Here is an 18,519-nt window from a genome sequence, read left to right as displayed (position 1 = left end):
GGTAAACCATCCGAGGGGGTGAATACTTTTTAATAGACACTATGTGTTCCTTTGCTTGAACTCAGTCTCTGTCATACGTGAGCGCCTGTGTGTGAGAGTTGGCACAGTCCCACATGTTCCACAGGCCAGCGCGTCTTTGACTTGGCCTCACTTCTCCTTGGATCCGAGGTCACCGAAGTGTGTTTGTGCACACGTGCCGTCGGCAATAACATACCTTTGCTGTGAATCTGTGCACACTGCCCCTCTGGTCTTCTTCCAGTCCAGGTCAGAGGCAGGAAGAGCACCGAGAGAAAGGGAGGAAGCAGAAGCCTCTTTCTCGCTGGCTGCAGGTACTGACCCTGAGCTTTGACCTTTAACTTCAGCTTGAATCTTTCTGGCAAAACACAGCTCTACAATTACAACTCTAAATACCTGATGCTACGGTTACAGAAAGTTTAATATGGGTCATGTGAGTAACAAGTAATAAGCAAGACACAAAAAACTCATTAAATTCCAGAAATATAATTTAAATCTTTATTTAAACAACAATGTTGTTTTGACACATTGGACAAAACTTGTTGTTTTTGTTCACTCATTACATTTACAGAAATGTTTCAGAAAGCTGCATGAACTGATTTATTTTGTTCTGCCAATCATCTGTTTTTCTTTCCTTCATCAAACTGTTTGACAAAGACGGTGCGGTGCTGCTTTTAAAAAGGCTGTACAGACATGAGTCCTGTCCAAATCCAACCACATCCACAGAAAAAGGTGTAAAACGTTCACACCTGAGTGATTTAAACCACTTGATATCATCATCATCATCATTACATGGATGCTCATAGCTAGCCTCACTGTTTTTGGACAGAAACCATGACTTTGGAGGGTGATAGATTTTTTTTTTCTCCTAGTGCCGTTTCACCAGGTCCAGAAAAATAACCTGCTGCCATGTTTGGCAGGCTCCAGGTTGCCTTCGATGGTCGGGTTGGGCTCAGGACGTGGTCTAGAGTGGTAGGGGTTCTCTGGGAGAGGCCGCGAAGTTGACACTTTGGTTACCTGTCAGAAAGCAAATGGAAAAAAAAAATTCAAAGGTTTATTAGATGTTCATTGCAGAAGCAATCATGTCTTTATGAACAAGTTATCATTATCACAGTATATCAAAGTTTTAAAATTAGAAAAGATTTGTCTATCGCTTATAAGAAAAGCTAATTTGTTTGTTTAAAAATATTAATATGGTTTGATAATCTACAAGCAGCTTTGTAGTGTTTACTAAATGGCCTGGTGCTGGCAGGCTGCCAGTTACAGAGTGCAAATAATTAACCAGGAAAGTCAGTTTATACTCAGTAATACTCTCTGTGCTACTCTATGAAGAGCAAAATGGCAAAACAGGTTTAACATATTGCAAAATTACCAAATGTACATAATAGAACAACATGTAGATGGTGTTTATTAGATTTATCATAAATCTCTATATCAAAATTAGAGTAAAAATTAATGCCAGACACAACGATTCTGTTCATTAAAAGCAATTAGATCATATAATACGTTTTAGTAATACCATCAGATTTTGAAACAGTGTCAATTTTACTCAAGGTTATCAGATGGTGAACAATTTGTGTTGGGGTGCGTAATAATCAGCACAAATAAAGAATCACAGTACGTTCATCTGTCTCACCTTAGATAGATCTCCCAGGTCAGGTCTCACCCAGCCCAACTTATCAAGGACACAGCTGTCAAAAGCTTGCTGCTGTTTGCGGCAGTGACGTAGTTCTGTCAGGTTGGTGTAATCCAAGCAGGTCCAGTACTCCGTGAAGGACTCAGCACAGTTTCCCTTGATTTGTCTGAGATGTATACAGACATGCAATTATATTTCAATCTACTGCTAAGTATGACTCACAATTGTCAGCAAAGAAAAAAGTTTTTTTTTTCTGGTTTTCAGAGATGACGTTTGTCACCTAGAAAAACGTCAAAGCAACAGACAAGTGACATACTGCTGTGAAACTGAAGACATTTTTCATTAAAAACTAGATAAATTGTTCAGAAACGTTCAAATAGGTTGGACCAATTTTATTGTTGTAGATATTGTCAAAATTACAGTATTTCTTCAGACTTGGAAAATGCTGACTCCCATATACGATGACAAATAATAAACACATGAAAAAAAGACCCATAGTTATATGGTCACAGCTTTTGGGACTACCTTTTACACAATGGAAACCAACAATTGACATCAAAATGTGTCTCAGAAAACATAAAGTAAACAAATGTTCAACCAAAATTTTGAAGTTGGTAAATTTACTTATATAAAAACTATTTTTTATAACTCATTATCAAGGTGTAAAATGTCTTATCGCAATATGTACAGAAATGTGGAACTACTTTCAAATTTAAAGACAGCTCCTATATAAACAGCATTAAACTTTGCCCTTTTCAACAAGTCAATCTGCCACATTATAAAAAAAAACACCATATAAACTGTTTGAGGTTGAATTTCTAAAATATTTCATAAAACATGAACCTTACATCATCAATCCTAAAACCTAAAATCTCACCAGCTTTTTCTCCTACTGTTGTTCAGCACTAGTTTTTGTTACAAACCTCTACAGGCCATAATAAATTACAAAGCCTAATTGCAGAACAAGACACAAAACCTGAAACTTTTTACATCTTCAATCTATATAACAGCTTTGAAGTCCATAAAAACAACTATCTAGGACGAACATTTGCAACTTCAGACCACATTTTCTTCCCACATGTCCATCACTGAGTAAGAAACATACAAACTCTGACCACAAACCTCTTATGACCAGAGTTTCATATGGACTCCTAAGGTCTGCACTGTGTTGGCTCCAGCATTCAGCCACATCTTTAATCACTCTCTGAGCATAGGACCTAGGATCCATTTTGCAGATGACAGCAGGCATGCAATTTTTAAATCTGAAAATGTAATTATTCTTCACAATCAACACAGTGTTGAATTCTCTCAAATATAATAAGAATTTTTCCTCTGAAAAGGCAAAGAAAATTGTTACACACTTATTATTTACCCTTAAATATGAACCATGAACTCAAGAAACCAGTTAGTCAACTAATCTTCCTAAATGTCATCTTTCATAGATTTTGGGTAAATGCGCCAGGCACTGTTTCCATTCTTATGAATTAGGTATCAAAAACATAAAATGCTGAATAAGTAAAGTTACCTGAAGAAGTTAAGTGCACATTCATTGACCTTCCTCCCTTCTTGTAAACACTTTCTTGGGTCTTTCTCCTCCCAGCGACAGAGCATAAACTCCTTATTGGGTTTGTCACACTGGGAGCCATAATGGTGTGCAGCAGCTTTCAGAACTGCAGATGAGACGTTTACCTAAAACAAAAAAGAATGACAAAACATGGAGGGGTTCAGAAAAAAAAGAAGAAAAAAAAAGGTCAAAATAATTTATTTTTCTAGCTCCTTCATGCAGCCTAAAATTTTTGCTCCTAAATGAGAGATGAATAAACAAAGGTGTGTCGATTAAAGGCAGATCTAGAATTTAGGGAATGTGCCATTTTAAAAGTTTCATCCTTGTAATATTATTCATTTACATTCTTGTTCAAGGAGAAAAGTTAATTTTAAGAAAAAGACAATGCAAAAAATATGTGATCTATGTTTTAAGAAAATCTATGTTCCCCACAATCACCTCAAACGTTTTTCCCCACAGACGTTTAACTAACAAAGCAGTGGATTAATCTGTCAACTATTTGATCCCAGATATTTTTCTTCTTCACTAAAATAGTTACTGGATTAGTTGACATGTAAAACACATAGCAAATAAAACACCACCACTGTTAGCGTGTGCTTTAACGGGAAATGTAAAGTTAATATGTTTAAGATGTTTTTGAATGTGTATCTTCCTTGCTCTCAGTTACTTCCTGAAAACATGAAAGATTAAATTAAGTTATGCAGTGCATGGGTTTTATTTACTTTCTTAGAATTTAAAGTGATACTGTTTTTGTTTTGGGTTTTTTATGTCCCACCTTCCCCCTTTAATTTTCTAAATTATAAAACTATACTGACACATGTTTTAGGGTGCAAATCGCATCATAGCGCTGTCATACTGTGCACTGGTCTTTTATCCCTAAACTTTTGTGAGCAGGAAAAGGATAGGTGTTAAAAACTTCTCTTCAAATGCTCTTACAGTCGATTATAAGAGTATATTAAGAGAAAAGTTCCATTTTCACTTTTTTATACACTATCCTTTGCAGCTAAAATATTTGTAGAAATAAACAACTATGAAACTTCACAAATCCTACTGCAATCAAAGAATATTTATCATATGCCTTTTTTTTCTGAAGGTGGTACACAACTTTGTATCTGTAAATGTATAAATAAACTTCCATTCTTAGCGAAGGCTTGAGTAAACTGCAAAAACACAGACAAAATAAAGACAAGACAGGCATATGCTAAAACAATGAAGTAAAAAACTTGCTCGCAATTGTTAAATAATTCTGCACAAGTTCTGTCATATTAATAAAAGTAACAGATTTGCTGCATAAATAATGGTTTTATATATGTGAATACGACAAATGTCGTCAAGTGTTTCGTAAATTGAACAACTACTGAAATACAGAAAGCTTCCAGTTTATCTCAGTGTTGACATTGACCTGAACTACTTACAGCGATGACCTGAATTTCAAGGACAGATTTTTTTTTTTTTTGCCAAAACGAAGCCACCTGAATTGCAAATCCAATTCAACGAAGGATGTAAAGTAGTTTCTATAAAGTCATTGTTACTTAATAAGAAGCAGAATGTGAAATATGACTTGTTTGTCGTGCCGCAAACCAACGTTATCGTTCCTTCAGAAGGACATACGTACATTTTAGAGTTTTTACTTTGGACGTGCACACAGTAATTTCATTCATACATAATTAATCGTGCAATCCTTGTAACTGACTTTCACCGATATGACTTCAATGGGACAGCTTTAGCAGCTAGCCGGTTAGCTTGCTAGTTGGCTACCATGCCTTCTCTTAGTAACAGTAACCACTGCTTACCTCATCCACTTTCAGGTCCTGCAGAGTAGGTACTTCCAGTGTTGTCGGCATGGCCAGCTGCTGGTTTTCTAATTCAGGCGACTAAAATCAAACACGGCCGAGAAAACCATTCAACGTCCTCCTCGTCTGTTTCAGGGACGAGAACGACAAGGCCGCAGAGAGGAAGGTCAGCTTACGTCGTCGTCATCCTGATGACGCAGTCACGTACGAGCTACGTGTAAATCTTAAATGATTTAAAAAAAAATGTTGAAAGAACTTATTTACGAAAAATTAAAAACAAGTAATCTTTTCGCTTGGCATTTGTTTTATTTTTACTCTTTTAAGCAGTTGGCTAAGCAAAGCGTAACCCTTACCACGTTGCCATGGTAACAATGCACAAACATTACCCTATCTTAATCTCTTTTCTTCGTAGTTGTGTTTGAGTACATGCGAAAATTACCGCTAGTAACCTTTTTTTCTGGCATTTCTATTGTTCTAAATTTTAAAAAAAAAATTGTTTTGTTTTCACTTAGTCTTTTTCTGTATTTTTGTGTTTCCAGAAGACACAAAACAGTTTAAGCAATGGAGCTGATTGGAAACAGATACAAAGGAAAAATAAAAAATGGAAGGTAAGTATATATATAAAAAAAGCTAAATTGCATTAATATTGGGCCATAGTAAGTTAGCAGTCGAGAAGAAGTTGATCATGTATTTAATATTTATCTTTTTATTTATTTTTTACCATAGGATGGAAGGTGATGGAGAATACACCTTTCCCACGGATACTAAGTATGTGGGAGAGATAAAAGACGGGAAGTTTCATGGCAAAGGCGTGCTGTACTTTACAAATGGAAGTCAATATAAAGCCACCTGGGAGGAAGGCATAGCTATAGACGTGAGTTTGTGTGTGTTTCTTGCTTTAATTTTGGATTGCATCCATTCAATTACATGACTGTGTTTCGCATTGGTTATACTTAATGCTACATCTGTTCCCTTTTAGCAATCACTCACCATTATTGTTGGGGTAATTATGTTGCTCCCATTATTTCCAAGTATCATGCTTTGTTCTTCCCTGCTCTGATATGATCTTTCATGAGCTTTGCAAGTAAAGCGATCATTCCATTTTTTTATCATTGCTGCAGTTGTGCTCCATTTTAAATGTTGGCAGCTCTGATCCATGGTAAATTCTGGCTCATGCTACCTTCCACCTGCATTCAGTGCCAGCCTGAGAACCTAGCTCTTTTCAAAGAGTCTTTAGATTAGCTGATGCAGTACTAAGATTTACATTCACAAGGGTCTTATTTTTTTCTTTATGTGTAATCTCATATAGTATTTTAATTCAATACTTAAAATTTGAAATATTAGCTATTTTCTCTATTTGAGATTATAAAAAGTATTAGTTGATTCAGTGTTTCCAAAGCATGAACTATTGTGGCTTCGTACCCTTGAACTTTTTCACATTCTGTCATGTTATATCCCTATGCATTGAAGCTCACAGCTCAATTGGAAAAAGCTATTATTCAGTCTGCATATCTGACCTTTATGAAAGAGTTGCGAGAAAAAAAATCCCAATACTGACCATACCTTGCCCCAACAACAATTTTCCTCAAACGATATAGGAGACACGGCAAAGATGTATAGAGATGTGCTCTGATCAGTTGAAACTTAACATTAATTTTCTTTAGGTTTTTTCTTTTTGCAAAACTGAAAGTGCCCTAAAATAGTTGTAGCTGTAATTGCATCACAGTTTGATTGTTTAAGGCATCTTCTCAGAACAAATTCTGCACTACACCCTTTTCAGATTTAGTTTTGGCAAAAAAAATAATAATTTTCACTTCCCTGGTGTTGGTCTATCACACAAAATTCAATTAAGATACAGTTAAGTTTGTGTTTAATACTTTTGCAAAACATGAGACAATTATTATTCTGCTTACATTGTTGGTTTTGCACAGAAAAGGTTTGAGATATCCATCTCAGAGAGGCCTGTCTCAATCTAAAGACAATAGGGGGAAATATAAATTCTTTTGTGGCACTTTAAGTGCTGGAGAATGTCATTTGAAAACCTCAGCATCTACTTATCTCTTCAGTAACCATGTCTGAGGTATGCAGGATAACCCCCTAGACCTCATATGCAAATGTTTGTGCTGTAACTATTTTCTGTGAAAGAAGTATTCACATGGGAAATGCTCAACAACACTGAGCATTATCTTGACTGGTATAGGTTTGTTTCTGCCTTTCATCTTTCAATTTACTTCTTGTTTGTTTTCAACTCTAAAAGAAAGCATACAGTTATACCAAAACTCTGTGCATTTTATCAAAAGAGGTGAAATAGCAACACCGATACTATTAATGAGGGACAAAATTCTGATTCATGTTTTTGATGTTTTCTTTCCTAAGGGGACATTTATCTTCCCTGATGGTCTGGTGTACCGGAACAAGAACTGGGACTACTGTGATGGTTATGACAGGCGTTTCTATACTGAAAGATGCTATGGATTCATACCACCAGGTTGGAATTTATTATATTTGCACTGATTCCATTTTTTCTCTGTTCAGTTTTCTTCCAAACGCACACATCATTTAGTTTAAAAACAAAATAATTCACATAGTAGCAAAGTGAATGAATAGTAATGTGACAGCAAGATAATTGGCAGGTTTAAAGGCTTGAATCAAAATTAGCAAAAAAAAAAAAATCCAACAAATTACAAAACAAATAGAGAAAATAGGCAATAAAAATGTATTCAAATACTACTTTTGATTTTAAAGAGTGATAGACTACATATAAAAAGCTGAAATATTTTCATTTAGATTTTTAAAACCATACACAGTACATCATTTGGATCATATAAATAGGAGATTAGATTGAAATTTTGGCTTTTGAGGTGAATTGTTTTCCAATTTTTGGGAATGGGTGTGCCACATTTTTATTATTTTTTGTTTCACTAAGTCCAGATGCTTTAATAGCGCTTGCAAGGCCAGGACTGGGAAGTACCAAATACCACTTAATATGATCTTGATGGAAAAGAATGAATACTTTAGCTGAAAACTGTGAAAACTATTTGTTAGAGTTGCACAACAAGACAACATGATTTTTCCAGCTCCTTTCTTCTTTTTTTTCCTTCATAGCGATGTCCCCACAACTTTTTGTGAGCTTTAGCATCTCAGCCACAAAAATATCTGTTCTGGGCATCAAGGACCAAATATACTACTGCCATGCACTCTAGAATTTATTGTGATGTTGCAATAACAAAACTGCTTCGATTTACTTTCTAACTTTACATGTACATGCCTCAAAAACCATACATCTGCGATTTACAGTTTCTGTTTGCAAGAAATAGCTGTCTAAGAGTCCAAATAGTCATTGTCAGCCTCTGATTTTTAGGGAATAGTTTAACTATACTTGTTATTTCAAATGAGAAAAACTCAAAATCATCCGTGTTTGACCAATGAAAAAACATTATTTGCAATTTTTTGGGCAATCTACTTGCAGTCTTTGATGGAGTGACCCTCCTATTATTTGTAGGGTATTCCACCATCTGTTTTTGTTATTAACAATAACTGCTTTAAAAGTTGGAGACTTTTCCATCTAGTACATGGAAAAGGAATCAGGTGGGACACATTAGAAAAAACTGAGTAATCAACCAGGAGTCACCTTGGTTTTGTGCAATAGCATCAAATATTATTTTGCCCTTCAAGTTAACATTATGATTATGGAAAAAGAAAAGAAAAAAATCTTTAACTCTCTAATGCCAAGCTTTCTGTTTACACAGGAGAAACTCAGCTGACAAATGTACACCCACCACCACTTATCCCTGATGGCTGCTACGATTGTGCAGATGGTTTCTATGACCCAAAAATCAGAGTCATCACTACCTACTCTGGCGAATTCCTCAGAAATGCAGGTAAAACAAACATGTGGTTCATGAAGAAAAAATATGTTATTTAACCACTTTTGTAGCCTTCTCAAAGACAATCCTCACGAATTGATGTCTTCACTATTATAATGCAGTCACATATAACAGTGGATTGCGTGCTGTTGTGAACAAAAGAGCCTATAGTTATTGTGTAACTGCACTTTTACTTTAAAGTAAACTGAGCTCACGTCTTTCAGTTTATGCATTTTTCTTCCACTAACCTTTTGCCAAATTGGCTCGGTCTGAGTGAGAAATATCCAAGCATGGAGGGCTGTGGTGCCAAAGTAAATTAGAAAGATGAAAGTCAAGAGCAAACACAAATTTCCATTTCAAATTATGTACACAGACTTTTTTTGTTCGGTGAAGCATCTTTCACGGATATACCGGTGAATGTTAAATCTTTTTACTAAGTGACCTAGTAAAGAAACATCATTACAACAGTAAGAGTGTTACTGTTCATTCAACTCCTATGTTTTAACTTGAACATGTTTCAGTTCTTTATTTGTGTAAAACAAAGAATCCTTCTAAAGTAGGATCAATATGGCTTTGCAGGACTCTTTAGAGCATAGTCCTTTATTCATTTTCCAGTTGTCTGGAAAAGAATGTTGGGTGGAGCAGTTGGTGGGAGGGACTATTGCCTTGAAACAAAAAAGTTTTGGGTTCAAATTTTAGTCCGTGATCTTTCTGCATGGAGTTGGCATGTTCGCTCTGTGCATGTGTGGGTTCTCTGTGAGCTTCCAGCTTCCTCAGTCCAAAAACATCTGTGTTAGGTTAATTAATCTGCCTGAGTTGTCTTCGGTAGTGAGTGGGCGTGTATGCATGTTTCTATGTTACGCTGTGATGGTCTGGCGACCAGGCGAAGGTGTACCCTAAATATTCTCCACTGTCCACAATCCTGCAAAGGAAAAGCTGATATAGATGATGGAAAAAGTAATGTCTCTTTTCTAAATTGTATTTATATGTGAAGGATGCAAATGGAATTTAAAGTCAATTCAGTTAATTCAATCCTAAAAAGTGGAATAAATAAAAGACTTCAGATGTTTGATTATTTTATCTTTTCAACATAATTTTACATAAAAAGTAAAGAATTAATATTAAAATTAAAATATTTCACTTCTGAATAGTGGCGGTAGAAGAGCAGGTGTTGCCTGAAAGACCTGAGCGTATAAACCAAGATGAAAGCTTGGAGAGAGAGGTCCAGCTGGGTAGTTCTGGTTCTAAAGGGAACAACCAATAGGATTAGATAAAGAATATTGAATAAGAGGTGGCAACACAGACAACATTTCCTGATAAGTAGATTTTATGCCTAACTAAAGCTACAGTTGTTTCATACATGTGGTTTGAGTAGAACATTTTTCTTTGCCTATATTCTAAAAGTTTCCTTGGTCTAGGAACATTCACAATGAACCTATGGAGTGAAGTTAAATGAGACCCTACATTATCTGATTTGAAATTTCTGAGTAATGTCATCTGACAGGTATCCTTTTACAGGCTTTTTTTTTGTCCAAAAAGAAACATTGGATGCACATTTCATGACTGAATCAATGCCCAGAATTTAAAGTACCGTAAATGCAGTCTGTCAGGTGCCCAGAGAGATATTCTCTAATCCTGTCATCCTCTGTTCATCAAGTCTCCTAGACTTGTTGTAACAGAATGATAGCGTTGCTCACCTCAGGACCTTACAGGAGATGCTGAGGAATTGTCTGGGAAGACTAATCATTTCAGCACTTTGATCCAGAAAGCAACAAACTTACTTGGCACAGGAGGGAAACATGAACGAAAAGCAAAACCCCAGCCACTGAGGAGCATTTGAGAAAAGGCATGGAAGGAAAAGCACTGGTCCCCAATCCTGGTCCTCAGGGTCCACAGAACCATTTGTTCTGGGCTGTTGTCTGCTGTCCAATACCTCTGCAATAACATTTTTTGAATGTCTCAGAATAGGGAGACATTTAAAACCTGTTTGGCAGTGAGGTCTGAGGCTCATAATTCGGGTCCACTTAGGTAAATAATGAAAGGATCTTGATAAAAATGACTAGAAATTACTAAATGCAAAATAAATAACTGATCAGGATAATCACACAGGAAAATCTGAATTGAAGAACAAATTGTATACAGTCTTTAACACCAAATATGACAAATAAAACTAAAGTTCTGCTCATGTCAGTGTAATAGTTGTTCTGTACACACATTCATCCACTTCAGCTTTGGACCTCTGGAGTTCTTCCAGAGTACTATGAGCCTTCAAGTTGCTTCACTGTTAAGCAATTTCCTTCCCTGACTTGCCAGCTTTAGTAAACAGCCATGACTTGGTTGGTCAACATTTGTGCCATACTTTTTGAAGATGGACACTGTATGAGCTATTGAAAGCTTAGGATATAGTTTTCTAACCTAAGCCTACTTAAAGGTTTTTCAAAACTTTATTCTTGACCTGAAACCTCAAAGAACAACCATATTTATACTGACATTACATCAGAAAATCAGCAATTGGTTGTACCATATTTAATTTAGGGGCATCTTATTAAGGGGACTGATTCTGCCAGATTTTTATTCATCAAAATTGTGAAAAAAAAAATTTTTTTCCACTTCACAATTATGTTTGTCTATCACATAACATCCCATTAAAAAAAACATTGATGTTTTTGATTGTAATGGGGCACAATTTGAAAAAGTACAGTGAATATGAAAACTTGCATTGCCTTTTGTGGCTTTTATGTTTCTTAACTGGATCTTTGTTGAACAGCACCAAGCATTTAAAGACTGAAAATGTTACATTTCATTTTCAAGTATGGCAAAGATTAACCAAAATGTCAGGATTATCATCTCTATCAGATTGATCCTGCATTTGAGATTTACTGGCTGTTTGCCCAGAATAACGAAAATAGGTATTCAGATAGAAATCCTGAAAGGAATGTATGAGTGACTCGCCTAAATGATTTTTTATGCAGGGTTTGTATTCAGATTAGCTATTTGCAATGTAAAACAGAAGTTCCACAAGCACTCAGATCTCATTTTCATACATGTAAAGGCAGAAGATAAAATCTAGATCAATATCAGATGCTTAAGATTGCAAAAATGTGCTTTTTTATATTTCTTCCTGATGCAAGTTAATCTTTGCTATTTTAACTCTGGCAGTGACGAACAGAAAAATGAGATAAGGGGGGAAAGGGCAACAGAAAGACAATATGGGAAAAAATGTGTACCAAAGACTGAAGACATGAGGAACAGAGTACCTTTGAACAATACTCACTCTTGATTTAAATAGATATAGAGGAAAAACAGGAACTGTGGAATTGATGTCTGCCTGTTTTCGGCCGTGGTCGTGTTCGTGCCCTCCGAGGGATGTGCTCTATATGTGGCAGCTGATGACAAATACTATTTATGCCTATGTATTCTCTCCCTTTTGTCTTGATATACAACTCTTGAAAGGAATGCTTCTGTATCCTGTAAGGATTTATTTTTCAACCCTGGGAGGTGAAGGCATATTTGTCAGGGTGGGTGTGAAGACTGAATTTATTGCCCAGCGGCTTCCGCCCAGGATGAGGACTGCAAAGATGATGGGACACAGGGAAGACCCGCCCTCCCAGTGGGGGCGCTTACTGTGGCAAGAAAGAGGAAGGAGATCCCCATGCAGCTGTGGATGTGAGGTGATGGAAAACTCTGCCAGTGAAGACAAACATTAAAAAATGTTGCATAGATAAAGCTTCTTTTTACCTGCATTCTACTCTGTTAGCTTGGACAGATGTAACTAGGAAGCATGAGCATATTTAAATTACCACCTCCTTGGTTGCTAATATTAACATGGATAAACAAGCCGTTCTGGAAAGGTGCCAAGCTGCAAAACAATAGGATCTGTGGCTAATATCTCCCAAGTGGTTACAGATTCTTTTGGAGGATCTCTGAAGCAATTTTTGCATAGCATCTTGCAGGACAAGAATGTGAAAATCTACAGGAAATTGTAGTAGTGAGTGGACACAAATGATTCACTGGGCTTAAGAAGTAAGTTCAAGCATATATCTCAGTCTTGTGTGTCCTTATTTTCAGCAGAGTGTCTTGGTGAACCTAAAGGCGTTTCTTCCATTACTGTATGTATTTTTATTCTTAAAATACGATTTAGACACCAAATGAAAAATGTGTCCATTGGTTTTGAAAACAGAAGAAGAAAAAAATGGCACAGATATGAAAGTAGCCAAAACATCCATTTAACATAACAGGGTGGATTGGGGAGAGGGGGCAGCATAACGAGGGAAACACGTACAACCCAGCGGGAAGCATGGCCGCGTAATGAATTCCTGCCGTAAAGGCAGGGAGGTGGAGAATAACAGCCACAATGATTCAAAATAGCATTAGTACTTGTAAGAGCTGAGAGTCAGGACAGATGAGGAGATGCATGTATGAGCAACAGCAGCAAAAAGATCTGCTGGCTAAAGAGTCCTGCATGGTCAGACCTACAAGCCAAAATCGGGTTTCATTGCCACAGGAATCGTCATTTTGGTTTCAGCCCCCTTCAATCAAATTTCCTTAACCTGATTAGCCTCGAAAATGCACAGACAATAAAAATCTAAAGCATGTATGAAGAATATTTACAGTACATTATCTAAATCTGGAATACAACTCACACCGTGAACAAAATGAATATTTCAAATTTATTTAAAATGTCAGTTTTATTTTATTTCAAGGAGACTTCTATGGACATTTAATTGTATTTAAATTTGTTGCTGCTGATTAGAATTGTTGCTTAACTTTGGAGGTGTAATATGAGCGATTTGTGTAATTAAAAAAATTGAGAAAAGACACAAAGTTCACATCTGCACAATCAAACCTCCAGCATCATCTGATTGAACACGTTGAGTTATTTTCAAAACAAACACCCTCCCGGATACTTTTTACTGTTAGCAGAATGGCCCGCGTGTTGCCATATGATTTGGTCTTACTTTCCTGTTGCTGGAATGACTGCTTCCATCTGAAACTGTGGACAGAAAACATTCCACTGCCAAGGAAAACACCTCCAGTGACCGAACCGTGGCCTGCTCCCTTTGTCCCCGTCCAGTCGAGGTGTTTCACAGACAGATAAAATCAGCCTGGGCTCTGGGGAGTGGAACTGAAAATTCTTTGGAAATTCTCCCTTTTCAAACATCTTTCAGGCTTTCACCCTAAAATTTGAATTATAGCTTAATCCCCTGATCTTTGACTGATGAATTAATGTCGGGTTTTTGTTTTGTTTTTTTTAAGTTTTAATCTGATATGAAAGCCACAAGCTGATTTTCTGACAGTTTCTGGGAGACGCTTGACTTATGTGAGCATATTTGAAGGTTTGTTTTGGCGTTTTTATATTGTGTGATTTCACTGTAGTGCCTCTACAAACTGTGCATACAGGATAATAGCACATAATGATCTTAAACTCAGCCTCTGGTAACTATCACAGGAGCAGTCGAAATGCTCCTATTTCTGCCTCAGTTTCACTTTAATGTCCCGCAGAACCCCATTATATCTTATGCAAATTACCACAAATGAAGAAAACTGATTTTTTTTTTTATTGAGCCAGAGTGGGTGTAACTCTTTGTGTACATGTGCAAGTGTTAAATCACAGCGATCAGGCTGGAAGGAAACACTTTTCCCTCAGAGTATGTTTTGAGGGTTAAGATAAACAGACTTTAACAAGGTGCCATTATCGCTTCCACACTCACTCCTGTGTGCCTTGTATGAAGATCATCCATGTTTGTTGTCAGTCCAGATCGGTATCCACAACAAAAACTGCTGAATGGGAGTACACTTCCCATTCAGCTTCTTAAATACACTTTAAGAAGTGTATTTTATTTTTAAGGTCTGGATTAATATGAAAAACTATTTATATTTATATTAGAGATGCATCAATCAAATGTTTCCTCTCTATTTTTGATGTGTGGGGTTTCTGTGGGGGGGGGGGGGTTGTGGTTCTGATCTGTCAATTTCCAAGTTGACCCGGTATGATTTACTTGCCTAATGATTGTTATATAGTGCATAAAAGTTCATGCTGTTGGCTGACACTTGAGCTGAAAAAGGTGGGAGTTCTCAGTTTTGATATATTAAATAGATTAAGGGGAAAAATAAGATAATTTAGTATGCTCAAATCACCAATCAGAGTCAATTAAAATAAAAATTGGCTGATTCCAACCACTGGCTAAGCATTTGGTACATAATGCTTGTTATTTAAAAATTGGGACATAAAAAAAATTGGAAATATAAAATGTACCATAGCCCTGAATATAAAATGTGTGATTTTAGCTAGCTAAAATCTGAATATTTTTACGTTCATGGACTGGAAATGTTATGCTTTAATACAGTGCCTGCAAAGCCTAAAATATACCAGCCACCTGTGCCCTCATTTAACTTAAGCTGCCAATTACATGTGACTTTAATCCTCAGATAAACGCTGCTATACAATCTGAAGAGGGCAGAATTACAGCAAATATAAAAATGTCTCAATCTAATTATCATTAAGCCTCGGGGCTGTGACTAATTGAGGTCAGTCTCATGGAAACACGGATATTGCCGTCAGTAATTACCTGTCCCATTTTCAACTACGTCACAAAGACGGCGCAAATGTTTGCTGTGGCAGCTGTCGCGTGGCCTTTAGAGGGTCCAATTGCCCTCGCGATCGGCGCAGGTAGAAAGGAGAGCCGGGCTGTTATGCCCTTGAAGTGGCTGGTGGCGACCACGCCCACCACTGCCAATTACACACAATCAGCGCGCGAGCCGCAGACCTGCACCTCTGCGTCTACAATAGGGTCCCCGCGCGCTTCGTGGACCCTCGGGGTGAGGCCCGCGAGCGGCTCAAGTGCGTGCAGCTGCGCGCGCTCCAGAAAAAGCTCACTTCCCCTGCAATTAGCTTCTCGTTTCAGCGTCTAACAAGGAGAAACTGGTTTATTATCGGCTCCTCTGGCGGTCGTTTGGTTTATATAAAAAAAAAAAGATTGGCGTCCATTTTTGGTGGGTTATTATTTGTTGGTGTCTGAAGTGGCACTAAGAAGTTATTTTCCTCTAATTTTCCTTATCTTGCTTTGACAAATTTATCCAAGATTTGAATGACACTTCAGTTCTGCAGTCTAGCGCAAAAAACGACCTGCAGTTTAAATATGCAAGCTACTGATTGTTACACTTAAAATGAGCTCAACAAAATGCGCTCAGCCTCTTCTTACTGTGCACCCTTTATGCCGGAATAAGAAGACGGTTCATTTTTGTTGTTTTGTTTTGTTTATTACGATTGTTGATTGTCTTCAAAAACCAGGAGATGTCTGGAATTTGCTTTCAGAAAAAAAAAAAATGAGTGGAAAAATGTTTTGGTTTTTTTTCCTTTCATTTTCTGAAAGACAAAAATCTGGTAGTGCTTAATCATTGCGAGGGGATTTTCCCATTGATTTTTGTGATATTGGCGATCCTTATATTTAATTTGCCTCATCACAATCTGATTTGAATATTTTGTCATGCAGAAGTAGGTTTTTGATCCAAAAACAAAAGACACATTACCTAAAAAATTAAAGACCATTTCACTACATGTTTGGTTTATAAACAACAATTCGGGATGAACTAAACCAGTGTTATTTTCTACAATGCTAAGGAAACCACTAAATATGATATTTTTATTACATTTTAGTAAAGAAAATAACCATGTACTAAAGTTTACAAACTGTGTTTAAATTGGTCTAGAATATCCTATTGCTTATTTTAATACCCACGAGTTACAGATTTTGAACTTGAACTGATATAAATTAGACCAGATGCCCCAAACGTTGTGTAACTACCCTCCACAACACTCCAAAAGCCAATTCCAGAATTGTTTTGTTTCAGTATTTGTGGAACTCAAAAATGATAAGATACTATTTAAGCAAGTTCATCATTGATTTTTTTTTTTTTTTTTTTGTACTCAAATATCCAGAATGTTATAAAACAGCTGAAGAAATAGATTTGCTCCTGAAAAGGGTTATTATGAAAAATATTTTATTGCTCTGGAAGCAACAAGTAATAGCTTTTACTGTTGTTTGTTTTTGATATTAATAAGAATTTATTTCCATCTAACCCTTTCCACAGATGACAATGAACATGAGTGGATAGTGAGCACATGTCGCAGGGCTTGGGATGTGCCTTTAACTGATATTCCTCTACAAACCTCTTGCAAGCAGATCTGAGGAGAACAGCAAGATTGTCTTAATAGTGTTTTACAGTGTGCTGTTTCACATAAACTGAGCTGTGGGGCTTTCCCTCTTTCTTTATTGTACTCAAGACATAGCTGAATAAATGAATAGAATTGTAATCAACGTTGTTTTTTCTTTGAGATGTTTTTTTAATCAGCAAAATGCTCTCTTTCCTTCTCAACACTAAGGCTCTTTCCACCTGCAGGATTGTGTGTTTCAGTACTAATGTACCTTTATGCCTGTGAAATCAGTTCACTTAAAGTTAAACACTTCAGTTGTTGCAGCAACTGAAATTCATTTTTTGCTCCTATTGAACAAACTCTTCAAGCCCTAAGCAAGCACTAAAGCCAAAATTCATTTTCTAAAAGATTCATTCCATACTTTTATTCTCTAAAAATGCAGTTAGAAGTCAGAATAAAATGGTTATAGACTTTAATTAAGACGATCAATAAAAACTTCAGATATTAGCAGAATTATTAGTCAGTTTTGTTGCTATGCAATCATAAGCAGGTAGCACTTGTTTACATAATTTCAACAAGTCAGTCACATAGCTATCTTTTAATAATAATTTAAAATTACATTTCTTTTCTCCTCTTTTGTGGGCTCTAGTGTCCCTTATATGAAAGCAGGCTGACAGGAAAGGGGGAAGACATGTGGCAAATGTCGCCAGGTCTGGGAATCGAACCCGCGACGGCCGCCTTGAGGACGCAATGCCTCCAAACGTGGGTCGCGCTATCCCCTACGCCACCACAGCACGCCCCAAAAATACATTTCTAATTCAGTTTTGGATGCCGTTTTCCTGCTTTCTACCCATCAGTAACAGGAACAAAAACAAGGTGTCCAGTAATAATGTGAGACAATCATCCTTCACCCAAAGAACTAAACATGCACAGAGCCATCAGCACACAAAAACCCATAGAAGTTGATCCAATAAACAATTAGATTTTGTGTATCTAAATAGATGCTTTAATTTCACTCAAGACTAATTTAACTATCAGGCTAATTTTTTGTGCTGCTCAATTGGTTTGATAATGTTTTTAATAAGATAATGTTCATCTATGCATTGTCATAAAGGATCTTTAAAAAAAAAAAACACACACCCAAACCAAATTATCACATTCTGATTTATTGCATTTTATTACACAAAACATTTATGATGCACAGTCTCTCAAATAAACCCTTTGTTTTATTTCTTTTTCTCTTTTTTCTTAATATTTCTTGACTTAACAAAACGATGTCAGAAAGTGGGAAAAAGTGCTTTTTACAGGAATTCTTATCATGTCAATAAATACAAGGTCTTTGAGGTGTCGTTGGATTCTGTCTCAACACAACAGCCATGGCACTAAGATACAAACACACACTCACTCACTCTCCCCGCCCATAAAACACACAGAAACACATGCACACTTCTCACTATGTACAAACCCACTTGGTTTAATTGGGTCGATAT

General features: G+C 36.6%; 2 protein-coding genes across 2 annotated transcripts; one reads left to right on the top strand and one right to left on the bottom strand.

Moving 5' to 3' along the window:
- Nucleotides 1–499: 499 nt before the first annotated feature.
- ndufa8 (NADH:ubiquinone oxidoreductase subunit A8) lies at nt 500–5,224 on the bottom strand. The gene is made up of 4 exons (XM_028026345.1): nt 5,009–5,224; nt 3,177–3,340; nt 1,652–1,817; nt 500–1,032 (listed from the first exon to the last, which is right to left on the bottom strand). Exons 1-4 carry the CDS (start codon nt 5,057–5,059, stop codon nt 895–897), a joined length of 519 nt encoding a protein of 172 aa, XP_027882146.1. The 5' UTR covers nt 5,060–5,224; the 3' UTR covers nt 500–894.
- A 164-nt stretch (nt 5,225–5,388) lies between these two features.
- Nucleotides 5,389–17,192, top strand: morn5 (MORN repeat containing 5). Its single transcript, XM_028024861.1, has 5 exons — nt 5,389–5,616; nt 5,735–5,882; nt 7,385–7,496; nt 8,758–8,889; nt 16,966–17,192. The coding sequence occupies exons 1-5, from the start codon at nt 5,570–5,572 to the stop codon at nt 17,061–17,063; spliced, it is 537 nt and encodes a 178-aa protein (XP_027880662.1). The 5' UTR covers nt 5,389–5,569; the 3' UTR covers nt 17,064–17,192.
- Nucleotides 17,193–18,519: the final 1,327 nt, after the last annotated feature.

Source organism: Xiphophorus couchianus, chromosome 8 (assembly GCF_001444195.1).
Source record: "Xiphophorus couchianus chromosome 8, X_couchianus-1.0, whole genome shotgun sequence".
NCBI classification, from domain to species: Eukaryota; Metazoa; Chordata; class Actinopteri; order Cyprinodontiformes; family Poeciliidae; genus Xiphophorus; species Xiphophorus couchianus.
This window is presented reverse-complemented; position numbering and strand designations above follow the sequence as displayed.